This window comes from Dipteris shenzhenensis, chromosome 21 (assembly GCF_047967505.1).
Source record: "Dipteris shenzhenensis isolate YYH24624 ecotype China chromosome 21, Dip_SZ_1.0, whole genome shotgun sequence".
In the NCBI taxonomy this organism is placed as follows: domain Eukaryota; kingdom Viridiplantae; phylum Streptophyta; class Polypodiopsida; order Gleicheniales; family Dipteridaceae; genus Dipteris; species Dipteris shenzhenensis.
The window spans coordinates 39,823,648-39,838,275 of NC_141616.1; the positions used below are offsets into that span (position 1 = coordinate 39,823,648).

The following is a 14,628-nucleotide window of genomic DNA, read 5'->3' on the forward strand; positions in this document are numbered from 1 at the left end:
TGTACCTGATGATGAAGATAAGATGGTTGTCCTTATGAAGAGTATGCATGGAATTTCTCGCTTTGAGCACACTCTTGAAGTCCTTCGTCTTGCCACTACCACGTTTGATGATATGGTGGCACTCCTCGTTGAGAAGGACCGTCGCAATAAGGAAGCCGCTCTTGCCTCTCCTAGTGACCATGCATTTGCTTCCACAAGCAAATGGAAGACCAACAAGAACATTATTTGCAGGTTTTGCAAGAGGAAAGGACACATTGAAGCCCATTGCTTCAAGAAGAAGGAACAAGAACAAGAGAAGCATCATGCCAATCTTCTAGCTGAAGACCAAGCTGAACCTAAAGAGCCCCCGGAGGAGATACATGCAGCTACAGTAGATGTTCACGACCTCTCTCTTGACGATGAGGATCCTTTTGACCAGGGTTGGGCTTTCTAGGCCCCTATGCTATGTGTGCTTGTGTTGAGTCAGTAAAGGTTCTCAGCCTTGAGTTGTCCCTCTAAAGTGAATGTATTTGGAGTCAATAAGAGGTACTCTGCCCTGGGGTTGTCCCCCAAAAATGAATGTATTGTCTTTTACTTTGGTTTGATCATATTGGCCACCCAGTTCAGAGTAAGGGCAGGTGACGAGTGATGGTTTGCCCTTGCCGGTCGCAAGTTGACTAAGCAGTCACTATCACACAAGAGGTGTTGGATAGTTGGACTTGCTCTTTGTAGTATTACGGTGGAGGGGGGATCGGTCTACTCTTTGCGTGTTGGGTCTCACACTCTTTGCTCTGAAGGGGGGTGTTGGAGATATCATAGCCAAAGAGTGTGTTGGTGTGAAGTACTAGGTGATCTAGTACTAGTTTATGTGTGTGAGTCTATAAAGAAAGTACTTGGAGACAAATAAAACAATACTGAAGACTAATGATAGCTGAAGAAGAAATATATATCACAAACGGAACTCAGTACAGGAGAAGATGTGAGAGAGAAGCTCTGGAGGGAGCAAACATCAATCCTCCAAGGAATACAACTGTAGTGGACTTCTGCACTAGCTCCACAAGTTGGAACTGAACCAAATCTGAGACAGCAAACTGATGCAAGAATTGCTGCAGATTTGGAATAGAAAGAACATTATCTTGAGCAGAAGTTGGGGGCAGATCTGGAGCAGAAGTTGGGGGCAGATTTGGAGCAGAAGTTGGGGCAGAAGTTGGGGCAGATCTGGAGCAGAAATTGGGGCAGATCTGGAGCAGAAAGGAGGCAGATTTGGAGGCAGCGGAGGAGGCAGCCAGGAGGCAGAAGTGGAGGCAGCAGAGGAGGCAGCCAGGAGGCAGAAGTGGAGGCAGCAGAGGAGGCAGAAGTGGCTCAGGGTGTGCATGGACCTCTGGAGCTGGAAATGGTCCAGATGGTTCTGATCGTCGCAACTTGCAAAGCATGTCTATTTACAATTTACCACCTTATCAAAAACCCCTTTCCTATGTATGACATAGCAAGAGACTCATAAGATCATTCTAGCCAACCTAAGGCAGGTGTAAACCCATAGGACATGCGTGTCTCCCACATGACGACATGGGACCAAGATGGCCTTCTACATAGAGCATTTTCTCCACTCGAGGGAGGAAAGCAGCTTCATCTAGGCACGAGAATACTTACAAACCATGCAGTATGTATCACCATGGGCCAGCTGAGTCCTCATCTCATAAATTTCAAAGTGAGCTAGCCCGCAAAACTACAACCACATGAAACCACAGAGATTTGAGGCTCTGCGTATCACAAATGGAGACAGAGGAGCATGTTCTAATGTGCTGCCCTAAGTATTATGACATACGACGGAGAGATCACTGCCTTTTCACCCATGGATACACAGGTATGCACTACCCAAACCAGAGATGCTTCGCACCCTTCGTGCAAGAGTTTCCCCCATCGGGGGTGTACTCTTATAATGATTTCAGTTTTTATGGTCTCATAGGCTTTTTTGACCTTTTGCAAACACTAATAATCTTTCTTTCTTTCTTTCTCATGGAATTATACAAAATGGTGAAGGGTAAAACCCTTGGCTTATTTCAGTGTCTTTCTTATGAGGTTGCCTTGGCGATGGTGTCAAGAGTTATGCAACACGTAGGTGGAATTTTGGTGCATGTCCTAGTAAATTGCTATGGCTATTCAGCTATACTCGTGAACCCCGTAGATAGGAAAACCCGTAGATGAGCCATGCCTTGTTTGAGTGACATATCATCAAGGTGGATATTAATAGAACTTGAGGAGATGTAAGATTTAGGTTATGTTGGTTAGGTCGAGTATGCCCTTGGAGTCAATAATAGAGTCATTGTTTGGGCTTTAAAATGGTCCTTAGGGCAACCTTTTAACAAGGGTTCTCCCTCATGCCCTAGAATAATATATTAGATGGATGGGGAAAAAACCCGCACACATTCTACAAAATGCACATATTAAACATGACACAATTGATGATAAAGCTTCTAGTCAAAACAACATAAAGATTCACAATAAACATAGGTAAAAGAAGCTATACAAAAAGTAAAGAAAGCTCTCACGCCATGCCTTTCGTAAGATTGAACAACCTCCCAAACGATCTAGCATACCTGAAATTTTTTCACCATCTGAGCCATCCAGAATTTCTAAATTGTGCACAAATGAGGAAACAATAATCTCCAATCTACCATCACTGCAAAACTCCAGCAATGGCACATAGTCAAATATTCAATCCACATTCTAGCACTCGATTAAAGTTGATCAGCACAATCAAATAAGATTATCCCCATGATCTACAATCTCCCCATAATGCTAATAGTTTTTTTTAAGAAATTCTTTGTTTCTTTTTCATCTACCATCATAACACAACTTTGAAAATTTCACGTCCAATATAAACATGTGGAATTCTCAAAAGCTCAAAATCCATGTTTCCTTAGAGATTTGAGTATTCTATAAATATTGAAGGATACAATAACAAAGCAACATCACATCTTGTATATGTGCCCACCTTTTTTAAAAGAAATCAGCAGACACCATTACAAACCAGAAATCAGCAGACACCATTACAAACCAAAGCAACTAATTTTCTTAAGCGCAAACCAACACTCTTGATCAACAAGACTAATCATGATTGCATAGAAAATGATATGTTCACTAAGTCCAATTGTTACATGGGAATAACCACAACATAACCTCAGGTTTGGATGATACAATGTTAAGGTTAGTCCAATCTAAGATATCTAGGGTTTGACGATAATCTAATTTAGAGGTTTGGTTATAACCAAAATTGTGACAATGCTAACTTACTGTCTATAGAGACATTTAGGGAACAATCTACACTAGGGTTAGGAATAGCCTAAGGTTGAGGCTAGAGTTATGGTGGATAACTACAAGAGTGGAAAGAGCTGTTCTAGAGAAAGCAATGTAATCCAAGAAAAGTGTTCCTTGGGCCCTCTATATCTGTCAAATCCATCTCATACAGATGGCATGGCAAGCTTCTGTCCATCAGAGCATGAGGGAAAGGGGGGTCTCATGCCTTGTCTTTCGGCAATAGAGTACAGCCACGTGTTATGCCTAGCATGAAAGTAGAGTGCGTGGACAGGAGCACTCAGCAGCAGACGCAGCAGCAGCAGCAGCAGTCAGCAGCCTTCCATAGGGCCCAGATCAGGTCATCAGACCTGGGGCAGTGCGCAGTCGAGTAGCAGGTCTTGCAGGTATGGCTTTCTTTTTTTAGCATGGAAGAGCTTCACCACAGCCCACACAACAGAAGGACAGCAGCTCATAGTCCGTTCCAGACGGCAGTCAGATGTACGCTTCGCATGGGCACACTCAACATCCTTGCACTTAGACAAGGAAATGACATATGTTCAAAGATAGCCAGCCTAGAACCTCATTGAGCAGGCACCTAAAGCCAGAAGCAGAAGGAACCTGAATTTCAGGAACCAGCAAGCTTCTACTTCTCCCAGAATCGCACTCACCTCTGCTTTTCCCTCTAAGAAGCTTTTGCCATGAACATTTCTCTCACAAGTGGAGAATCCACAAGGTATTGTTTTTTGTTTCTAAGGTTGTGCAGGCACAAGGTTGAGGGGACAAACCTTTGCTTATCTCTCCCTTTTTTGTTACCTCTTTATCCAATTCTTTTCATTCTACGATGAGCCGCAGTTAAGAGCCATTTCACTAAAGCTTTCCCCAATTTATGGGTGTACTCCACTCTAATAGGAACATAGCTTTGTCGACAACAACACACACGAATCAATCACAGCAATCCCCCATATCCGGGCTTGGGAAATAGAGGCTATGATGATGATGTTCAAGGGCATAAAGACGCTATATGACCATTGGGATCAATAGGTTCCTTCGCCGCATGAGGCAGGATCAACATAGCCCTTTGTCGCAAGGACGAACGAGAAGATCTCATTCATCTACTCTGACTTCAAGTGACATGGGCGAGAACCAGCGGGCATGATTAAGCTACAAGTCCACCGGGATCAAAAGGAGGCTCTTCGTTGCACAAAGCGGGATCAACAGAAGACCCTTTGCCGCAAGGACGAACGAGAAGATCTCTTTTGTCCACTCTAAATTCATGCAACATGGGCGAGCACCCGAGGAATTGTACCAATAACGGCTTATCTCATTATGACCATGGAACCTCACTTCCTAAATCAATCGGTTTGACAGCTACACCACCGTTTAGCAGGAACGGACGAGGAGCAGTGTTTGCTTGCAACCATAACACTTGGGTGGTGAAGCCGTCACATGGTTACAGAAGTGGCACCTCAATAACTCCGACCCACTTTAGTTGGGAGACCTTCTATATAGACATCAAAAAAGGCTTCCTGCCACCACAATACATGGCCTGACTCAAGGACCAATTCTTTCAGATGGCCCAAGGTCCCAACGAAACAATAAGCCATTAGGGTAACCGGTTTATGTAGATAGCCTTTCAGCTCATAGTAGACAATAGCAGCAAACTCAGTGGTTTCAGGGTGGGCTCAAGTCGAAGATCCGAGGGTATGTCCAGAGTTTCGCACCATATACGTATGACCGTGCATTCCAATTACACAAAACTTCAAGTTCATGCACAAGGGGCAAGGCCCCAGAGCAGGTTCCCAGCAAAATTCAAGCTCTACCTCAAAGGCAGGAAGCAAATACAAGAATAATGCCCCCAAAAAGAGCTTTGGCGAGAACAACAGTCAAAACCAAGAAGACAGCAATCAACAACGCCACCCAAGAAGAAGAATGGATTCGACAACTGACAACGAGACCCGGTAGACATTTCAAGGGTGTTGTTGCTCATTAGGGCATACAAAGCAAGAGTGTTCTCACTGAAGAACTCCACACACACAGCTACAATTCAAACAAAAACCAAAATCCGTGGTCATAGGGTAGCTTTTAGGGGGTGTATTCAAGGCCTACGATACTATCATAGGATAGTGCATAGTGGTGCTCTTAGACAACAGTAGCACTGAAGAGATCCTCTCAACTGAGGTCACCATCTCTGGCCACGTCATTATCTCCAACAAAGAAGTAGTGGACATATCAAAATGAAGATCAACAATCACAGGAATTTTCGCATTGCACCACCACAAGCAACAAATGTCACCTTGGGCTAAGTGGTACAAACAGTACCGGGTGACGACCAACTAGGGAAACCAACCCCTAGTTCTCAACAATCCAATCCACCAAGGAGTTGAAATGGCTCAAAGAGGTGCCAACGATCAGGCAGGAAGAGGAGCTACTGGATTCAAAGTTCACAGACGGTACGGCCCTATTTGTGGAGAGCTCAGCAACACCTTGAGATGGTTAGTGGTGCCTTGGCTATAACCTCTGAGGCCTCATGCGCTCAGACCAATTGGACCAAATCTATTGGCCTCTTCACAGGAACAGAGGTCCAGTGGGTGTTGATATTTCAGTAGAGCAGCAAATCGCCCCGGTTCTCGAGAGTGCGCGGCACAAGCTTCTATACCAAAGCTCGGCCAAACTCTCCCTAGTAGGAAGAACCTCCGTAGCCAACCAAGTCCTTGCCACATCCTATTACATAGTCTCCTATTGGTGTTTTCATAGGGGGTGCATAGGATAGCTCAGGCGCTCGATGCACAACTTTTTATGGGCCGGTTCAATGGCACAAGGGATACTAGAGCTAGAGTTACATGACAAACAATGATCATGCCACAGGCACGAGGTGGCTTGGGCATCATTGATATAGAGATGCAGAGCAGAGCCCTTCTGAGCAAGCTGGTGGTGTGTGGTCTCACTCCTTGTGCAGAGCCCTAGAAGCTTCCCTCCAGTAAGGGCTTCTCAGGAATACCCCATGCGCTAGTGGACAATGGCAGCGTTGGATCTTTTCTGAGGCCCCTCTTACAGGGAAGGGCTCCCCATTGATGCCGAGCCTACACAAGGCAAAGACTGACAAGAGGACTCATTTGGGCTCGACCTCGCTATAGGGAGGAGTTTGCGCAGCCCTTATTTGGCACCCCAGAGATTCGAGATCAGGATGGTCTCATGCCAGGACAATGGACTCACATTGGGTGGGCACAGTGGAACAGTGGCGCAGCCAGCTCCTTTGGGACTTGGGGCAAGCTTCCCTCAGAGATAGAGGCAAGGCTGGGAGCCATCTCTCATCTCCGAGGGGCAGGGCAGCGGGCATGAGAGAGAGAGATGCAGCCATTCCTATGTCGTGGCGGGTAGGACTTTAGACTTGGGCAAACAGAAGGTGACTGGGCTAGTTCTCCACGACAAGGGTACCCATGAGGATTATGATTAGGAGAGGCAAGGACCAAGCTAGTTCTACAAAGCAAGGCTGGAAGGGCTCCTCCAGCCACCAGTGGCCAAGGGAGACCCAGAGAATCAAGATGGATGGGAGCTTGGATTCGCTTCATTGGCAGATAATCAGGGTAGTCGGCCATTTGGGCAAGGAGTGGTTCAAAGACCCTCCTAGCATATTGGACCAAGATGCACATCGGTGGCACCTATGAATCTAAGAGGGTGAGCCCTTGCGAGAGGTTCAATGGGACCCGAGGGGTGGTTTTGGCCGTCTAGAGTGGGCCTCTCATAGCAAGTGGATGAGGTGGCCTTCTTCTCCTACATGACACGGATAGGACAACGGCTTTAGATGGATGCAATAGTGTGGACTCCAAAGAGAAGTAGAAGTAGAAGTAGAAGTAGAGTCTATTAACATCCTCGAGGGGCCAAAAATGACCCATGGGACCCGTCTCAATACAATGTAATATAGAGTCTCCTCAAGGAGAGGGGTCAAGAGTCTATGAGTTCTTGACGCCAAGTAAAAAGACGAGTGACAAAAGATCCCAATGCTGCCGGAGAGGCAGTAGAGAGAACTGATGTCAGCTGAGCGGAGTCCTCCAATATTTGCTGGTAGTCCTCTCTGATATGTGCATATCAGGGGCACTGTAGAGCCACATGTGCCTCCGTCTCAACTGTCTGCATGTCACAAAGGGTACAGACTCTAGCATGTCTGGGCTGATGCATCCAAGCTCCCTTCTCAACTGCAATTTTATGAGATCTAGTAAGAAACCTGGCTATGTTTCGGCGATATAGAAGGGGGATAGGTGTGCTAATATAAGGCTGAGCATGAGTCTCTATGGACATGTATGTAGACCAACATGTGGGATTTATGTTGTCTTGGTAATATTCCAGCTTTACCCTCCTTTCACTTGTCAACCAGTGAGTTTGCAAAGTGCTCAGTAAAGACAGTTGAAACTCTTGCATGGTGACCTTTTCAGGCAGCATGGTCAAATATGCTTCCACTTTCCATCTGCTGAACCATTTTCTTATGTCGGTTGCCCATCCTGTACAGATGATCTTACTTTTGTGGTTCTTTTGAAGCTTTGTGCTGGCATTCCATGCTTTATGAGGCAACCTATCAAGTTGCATTTGCTGCACCTCTATTAGGTATTGCATAACTCTGATCAGTGCATGAAATTCAATCGGCCTCCTTCCCGTTTCCAACAGAAGTACTGAGTATGGAGTAGTGGGTTTGACACCAAAACTTCGCCGTAAGAAAGCCTTTTGCATTTTCTCAATATCATTCCATGTAAAGGCTGAAATACTGCCTCCCCATACTTCCACTCCATACAATACTGTCTGTACTACATATGCATCAAACAATACATTTCGAATTTTCCAGTTCCTGGTGTCAGTGTGCCTGCAGTCATTCTCAAACTGGTAGAGAGAGAGAGAGAGAGAGAGAGACAAAGACAGAGAGAGAGAGAGAGAGAGAGAGGCTAGGCTGAGCAACAGGTGCCCCAGAAGGTCAAATCCAAATTCTGGATGCGGTTATGGTCAACCTGCGGCTACGAAAGATTTCCTACTTTTGGTTGGTCGCCCACAGGGGTTTACCCATAGGTCCGTGCCTGGAGAAGATGCGGGTTGATGGTCAATGTCAATATTGTCCAGACAGAGTTTTGGAGACAATCCCGCACTGCTTATGGAGTTGCCCTAGCGCTAGAAGAATTTGTATGGGATCCCTACATATTGTGGCTCGGATGCATAGTATACAATAGGATTTCACTTGGGGCATGGCAGCCTAGTTGACAAAGGGGGCTATGCCTTTCACATCGATGAGGCTACATAATACATGGACAGAGCATCCACCCGATCGAGCTACATGCGGCAACCCCACCTACATGGGCACCATCCTCTCTCTCCTCTAGAGGATGGAATGTGGGAGACAGTAGCCAGCATCACGGCGAGGAACATCTAGGTTGCGCATTGCAGCCTAGTGATGGGAGAGCACCGTGTTCCATCCATAGCCACTCTAGGCGCCATCTGGCGAATTATCATTTACACCTTATAAAGTGGAGGGACTTCGGATTCTAGAGCGACTGTCGAAAGGGGGGAACATGGCTTGGCCTACATGCTTGTTTTACACACTTACACCACAAGGTATTCATTGGCTGTATAGTTCTCCTCCCTGGTTGAGATGCCCTACATAGTGAGCTCGATTCTCTAGCAATGGCCTTCTTTCATCTAGTCTTTCTGCTTGTATTTCCCATGGTCAGCGCCCCCAGGATAGCTCATTTGTCTAATTGATTTTCCCAAGCATTAATAGAAAGTTCCTTTATATGTTTTAAAAAATAAAAAATAAAAAGAACGGCTCAGTGCGCTTGTGCGTCGATTACTAAACTCCACACAACTGCATGTGCTCCAATATGTTGTTCATCCATATGACCACATTCAGCTTCTTTCACAACTTCAAAGCTTAAAAGTGATATGCCCAACCATAGCTCGAGAAGCGTGTTGCAAAGAGCTTAATCAAATTGCCCTCCATGGCATAGAGTTCACCACTCAGATTTTTGCAACCACTATTTTCCATCATTGCACTGGTTTTCGACAATGCATCTATCATTATAAACTCTTTTCCAAGTGCATGTTTGTTACATCAGCCATAATTATGGAAGTTGCGGCTTGGTTGTGGCGAGGCACGGGAAGCCAAAGGGCTCCACAACACTTGCATTTTAGTGTGGCTTCCAAAGCTTCAGTCTAGGTTCATACCTAGGCTTAAGCATTAATGAGAGGTGCAAAAGGGGAGGCCATGAGAGGGCTTAAATTGTAAGGTCCCTTTGGGACACATGGCCACTTGGCAAGTGTTGGGTTCAAGGGAGATTTCCACAGAGAGAGCTCAACTTGGAAGAAGGGAGAAAAAGAAGGACGACAAGGGTGGAAGGAATACAGCTTGAAGTTGTGGCTGGGTAGTGACTGGCAGTGAGCCCTCCTCCTTGTGGTTGAAAGGATTTCACACTAGTATCGGAGACTAGATCCATTCTGCCCATCTCTAAAGATGTGATGGAGCTAAGAGGAAAGCAAGGTTCAAGGGGGATTTCCAGAGAGACAGCTCAACTTGGAAAAAGGGAGAAAAAGAAGCACGACAAGGGTGGAAGGAAGACAGCTTGAAGTCGTGGCTGGGTAGTGACTAGCAATGAGTATTTGCCCATATTAGAATTTGCATATAGCAGTGCCAAACATTCAGTTATAGGTTTTAGTCGATTCATGATGATGTATGGATTTCAACCTCCTCTGGTTTGAAGATGGTGGTTGTATTCGAATATTCAACCGATTCCTCCTATTCAAACAGCACTTGCATGTCGTGGAAATAGTTCTGATTTTGGGCCTCAGTTCTGTAGCTCCCTGTTTGAGCTTCTTCTCTCACAAAGTACTATTGTTGGCTAATTTGATGCCGTCTCTACCTTAAAGTAGAGCCCCAGTTGGAGTGGGACTCGAAAAAGAGAAGATTCAAACGGCCAAAGACTTTCTTGAGAATATGAATCAAATGCTTAAGTTAGCTAAAGATAGCATCGGAAGTGCTCAAGATAGAGCAAGAAGCTACGGATTTAAAAAATGAGAAAGTATATCTTAGGGTACCTGAATCTTCAGAACCCCTAAAGACAAGTAATGTCCAAAGTTGTATCCTAGGTATTGTGGACCATTGAACTTGCTTACAAATTAGCCTTACCCAAGGGGTGTAGAGTACATCCGGTTTTTCTTGTATGTAGACTAAAAATAAAGTTAGGAGATTATAACAATCTCATTGGAAACGAAGTCCTAGTTAAACTCATTGAACCTGCTATTTTACCACATTTCAACAAACAAGAAAAAAGAACACGACATACAATATGGCAAGAATGTCTGGTTAAGCGGAAAGATAGACCTGAAGAGAGTTCAACATTGGAAAGGGTAAGCAATATCCAGAGGAGGTTTTGTTAGAGGTCATCTCCTGTGGTTGAAAGGATTTCACAATGTCGCATGGCTGAAGCTCGTGAATCAAAGAATTGGAAGATGACTCATATGTCTCATCAATGCAGGTAGTAACTGAAAACGGCACAATGTTAACAAATGCAAACAATCTCTCTATATGGCCTCCTACAGGACTCCCCTGCTTCCTTTTCATAGTTGACTGTTGTGACATGCACAAACACATGGCGTTTGACAGTCCCCCAGTTTTGTTCCCAACTCAAGCTTACACACTCTTGCATCACATTGCTTCTTCCCTGTGCCTTCCACTCACATGACTCCTTCTGCAACAAATATGGTATGTGTTGTGAGCTTCCGTACTTGATGGTTAAATCCATCCAACTTCTGTCCTGCTGGCACAGAGCTATGACATCTTGAAGCTTATGCTAAGCTTCTCCTGCCCTGCAGAGTCCTTGTCTTCGCAAGCTTTGCAAGAAATGCAAAACAAAGGCAAAATGTAAAGCGAAAGACTACTCAAATACAGAACCTAGAATTAAAAATGGTTTGAAGTTGTACTCCTTATCAACTTAATGCAGCATATCTGTATTTCGAAGGTTACAAATAAGATTGTACATCAAAACAAGACTCACAAATGAAAGTTGAGTTTCTGAAATTTGTGTACTGCTTAAAAAATCTGCTGAAATTATGTGCCTTGGGATTGTGCAGGTACAGAAAAGCTTCAGCCACCTCACACATGACAGCGATATGGCAGGGCTGTTATTCTTAAGCAATCTTGCTGACGCTCTTTGCGTCTCAGGATGGGCACCTAATGTACAAAGCCATTGTCCAGCCTCAAAGGGTGAGTCATCTCACAAGTGGGGGAGTTTCACCACTCTGGAAAACTGTATTGAGTTTACACCTGGCATTATCCTTAAATGCTGAAGAGCAATCACATATTTATAACCTTTGCCTTGGAACGCATGCGTCTGAGAAGACTGACTTTCTCTGCTACAATATATTTCTTTACTCCTGTGCGCACAGAGGCTTTGAATCTTGCATTGCGTGCAGAATGGACAAATCGAGCACGTGAAGCGTACTAGCTGACTGGCTGACAAATGAAGTGTACTAGCTGACTGGCTAAGTGGACCGGGATCCTCCAAAATGCTGACACTTAGACGTGGTTAGGGTTTCCTCCTCACAAAGCTGCCTCTCAAAGTATCAGTATCCCAGCCCGTTGAGGGTTATAAGGAATGTGAAATCCTGGAAACTGAGATCACAGGTTTGTGGAAAGAGCACTCTTAAGTTGGAAATGCCTGAATTAAGGAAATATGAATGCAAAAACACATGCATCTCGTATGAAAGCTCTCTGAAGGGCTATCTAGGCATCAATTCAAGGCATATAATCACTACATCTGCAAATCATGAAAACAGCCTCTAAAAGCACGGCTGTCCCTGTCCCTGGAAATGCATTGAAATAATTGTTTGACTACCATAAACCCACACGAACAGTCATAGCAATGGTTGTGCAGCTATACCGAAGGGCAACTCTACTCACACTTACAGATCCTTTCACTGCTCGCTACTAAACCTCCCTATGCTGCCTGTCATGAAGCGAATTCTTAACTGTGGGACATTGTCACACAAGAAGGAGACGAGCCTTAGGACTGCAAGCAAAGATCAGCAGCGTAGGGTAAGATGTCATAAAATTCTTAACTGTGGGACATTGTCACATGAGAAGCAAAGATCAAGGCAAGTTCGAAAAGAGAAGCCAGGAAGAGTTCATGATGGCTCTTACACTGCGTAAATACGAATACGGATACATCCATCCAAGTATATATGCATTCTCTATACACAAAAAACTGGATCTCCTTTCTTCTTCTTAGCACCACATCAAAAAAAGCTCACCCGCATTGAGCCAGCACCTGTAAATGATCTAGCTATCATACCTTCTGTGACTTGCCCCAGATTTTCTTAGCAACAAATATTATAGACGTCCTCGCATTGGATAAAATGGCATGCATGCTTGATTGTATTATACTGATTAAGGGAAAAAGTCTGTAAATGAGACCGTCAACCAAGACCAACCACTTAGACGCGTCCGATCTATCGCCAATTCACCTGTTTAAGTCTGCTAACAGGGGTGTGGCATAGATACTGGAGCTGACTTCTGTTTGCCATCGTAATTCCACGTGCTGAGGACACTGAGTATTCGTCAATGCCGTTTCATTGCTGCCACACGAGTGTACATGAGAGTGTATGTGAGACAAATTCAACAAAAAACCGGTGAAAATGTCCTCATCTATGAGCACATGTCAAAGCATTAGAACTTACGGAACGGGGTAGGGGAGCAGATCATCGGAAGCCGCTCTTTGCCGAAACTTATTGTCATTTGTGTCCTGGGAAATCGTAGCCTTACAGTGCGCCGACAGTAAACTAACGCTAAGGAGCAGGAAGACACAAAGGATCTGCGAAATTTGACGGCTGCGCAGACGAAAAACCGAATCAAACATTTTGTGATCGAAGCAAGATCAAGCTCGAAATTAATTCGCAGAGTACTGTTGAAGAAAACAGGGGAGATACCGCGGATCCATAGCTCAACGCGAAGTTGCGAATACCTCCACGAAGCCGGTTGTCGGCTTAAGAGATGTACATTAATGTTTACATAACATGGTAAGCCTCGAACTTTGGCTATAGACATGAGACATATTATGTCAGCCTCGAACTTTGGCTATAGAGATGAGACAGCACACACATATCCATGGTGAGGGTTTAGGGACCAATGTCCTCCCGTTATGGAGTCCACGTGTCCTTCCCGTCCAACCTTTCCAAGTAGCCTAATGTCAGAGCACCAAAGGAGCGGGCAAGGGTGCCAGGCTAGACAAGTTTATGCTAAAGTATGTCATTAACTATCCCTCCACCCCCGCTTGAGCTGGAGATTTCCGTCGAACCATGTGAGCACTCAAGTGCAGCTGCATCTACCTGATTGGTTGTGAAATGGGTGCCACCAAGCTCGTGTGAACCTAACCTCGGCCATTAGAGATGTACATAATATGCATACATCACGTACATGGTAGTCATGTGAGAGGATGTTTCTCCACCAACTCAAACAAGCTAATACGGTACCTGCTCCCTGAGTTGCCACCACATTGACCATTGTCAAGTAAGGCAGCTAGCGAAGGGCTTGGCCGAAGTTGGGCAAAGCTTGGATCATTAATGAAACTCAAGAGGAGAAGTTGTTTTTCTAGCCAACGACCTTGTTTTTCTCATCTCTAATGGGCCCTCATTCTCCCCAATAAATAAGTGTGAGCTTCAAGATGAGCCTCATGGAAACTTGTGCACATGTAGGATTTCTCTATGCTGACTAGCATGGGAGCTCTATATATATTTCTACGAATATGTAGAACATTGCACTTACCGTTATACAATATTTACAAATTCAATAACCATGATTATCGACATCCATCAATTATGTACTTTTACTTATTTCCTTTGCGGAGTCTACATCACATTATTATATCATCATTGCAAGAATCATTTGTGATTATTTTATTGCCTCGTGCCACGCTTGGCATTGAATGCTATCACATAATTATCACAAGCACCAATTGTAGTGGAAGGTAGTCAAGTGGTTTATTTGGTGATGAGGCCACATTCAATTTAGCATACATCATCAACCAATAAGACATCCTTATGTTTCACATACTATGGCACTAGCTTACCTTTTATACCTAGAGTGTTGTGTGCATTGTGTCATACATGTCAATGAGCTCCTTAAGAGTGTCTTCTTAGTGCAAGTTGGTAAACATATCAAGGTCTAGTTATCCCAAGAGGTGCTAAGATTTTTCAGTCCAAGTTATAGGATATGGAGGTTGTAAGTGTAGGTTAGTATGCCATTTTAGGAGTTTCTTTCGGCAAAGCAATTCCATTCTTTTTAGGAGCCATTGTTTGCTTATTTGAATCCAAACATTGATTTTG

The 14,628-nt window shown here is 44.6% G+C and overlaps 1 protein-coding gene across 1 annotated transcript in view; it reads right to left on the reverse strand.

Moving 5' to 3' along the window:
• The window catches only part of DEX1 (defective in exine formation protein (DEX1)), a 199,323-nt gene extending 185,947 nt beyond the window's left edge, over positions 1 to 13,376 (reverse strand). Inside the window, exons 1-4 of the mRNA XM_087392435.1 lie at positions 13,234 to 13,376; positions 12,985 to 13,134; positions 12,772 to 12,882; positions 2,577 to 2,659 (exon numbers count right to left, since the gene is read on the reverse strand). Coding sequence (XP_087248561.1) covers positions 2,577 to 2,659; positions 12,772 to 12,882; positions 12,985 to 13,134; positions 13,234 to 13,244 — 355 coding nt within the window. The 5' untranslated portion in view covers positions 13,245 to 13,376. The remainder of the gene's footprint in view (positions 1 to 2,576; positions 2,660 to 12,771; positions 12,883 to 12,984; positions 13,135 to 13,233) is intronic.
• Positions 13,377 to 14,628: the final 1,252 nt, after the last annotated feature.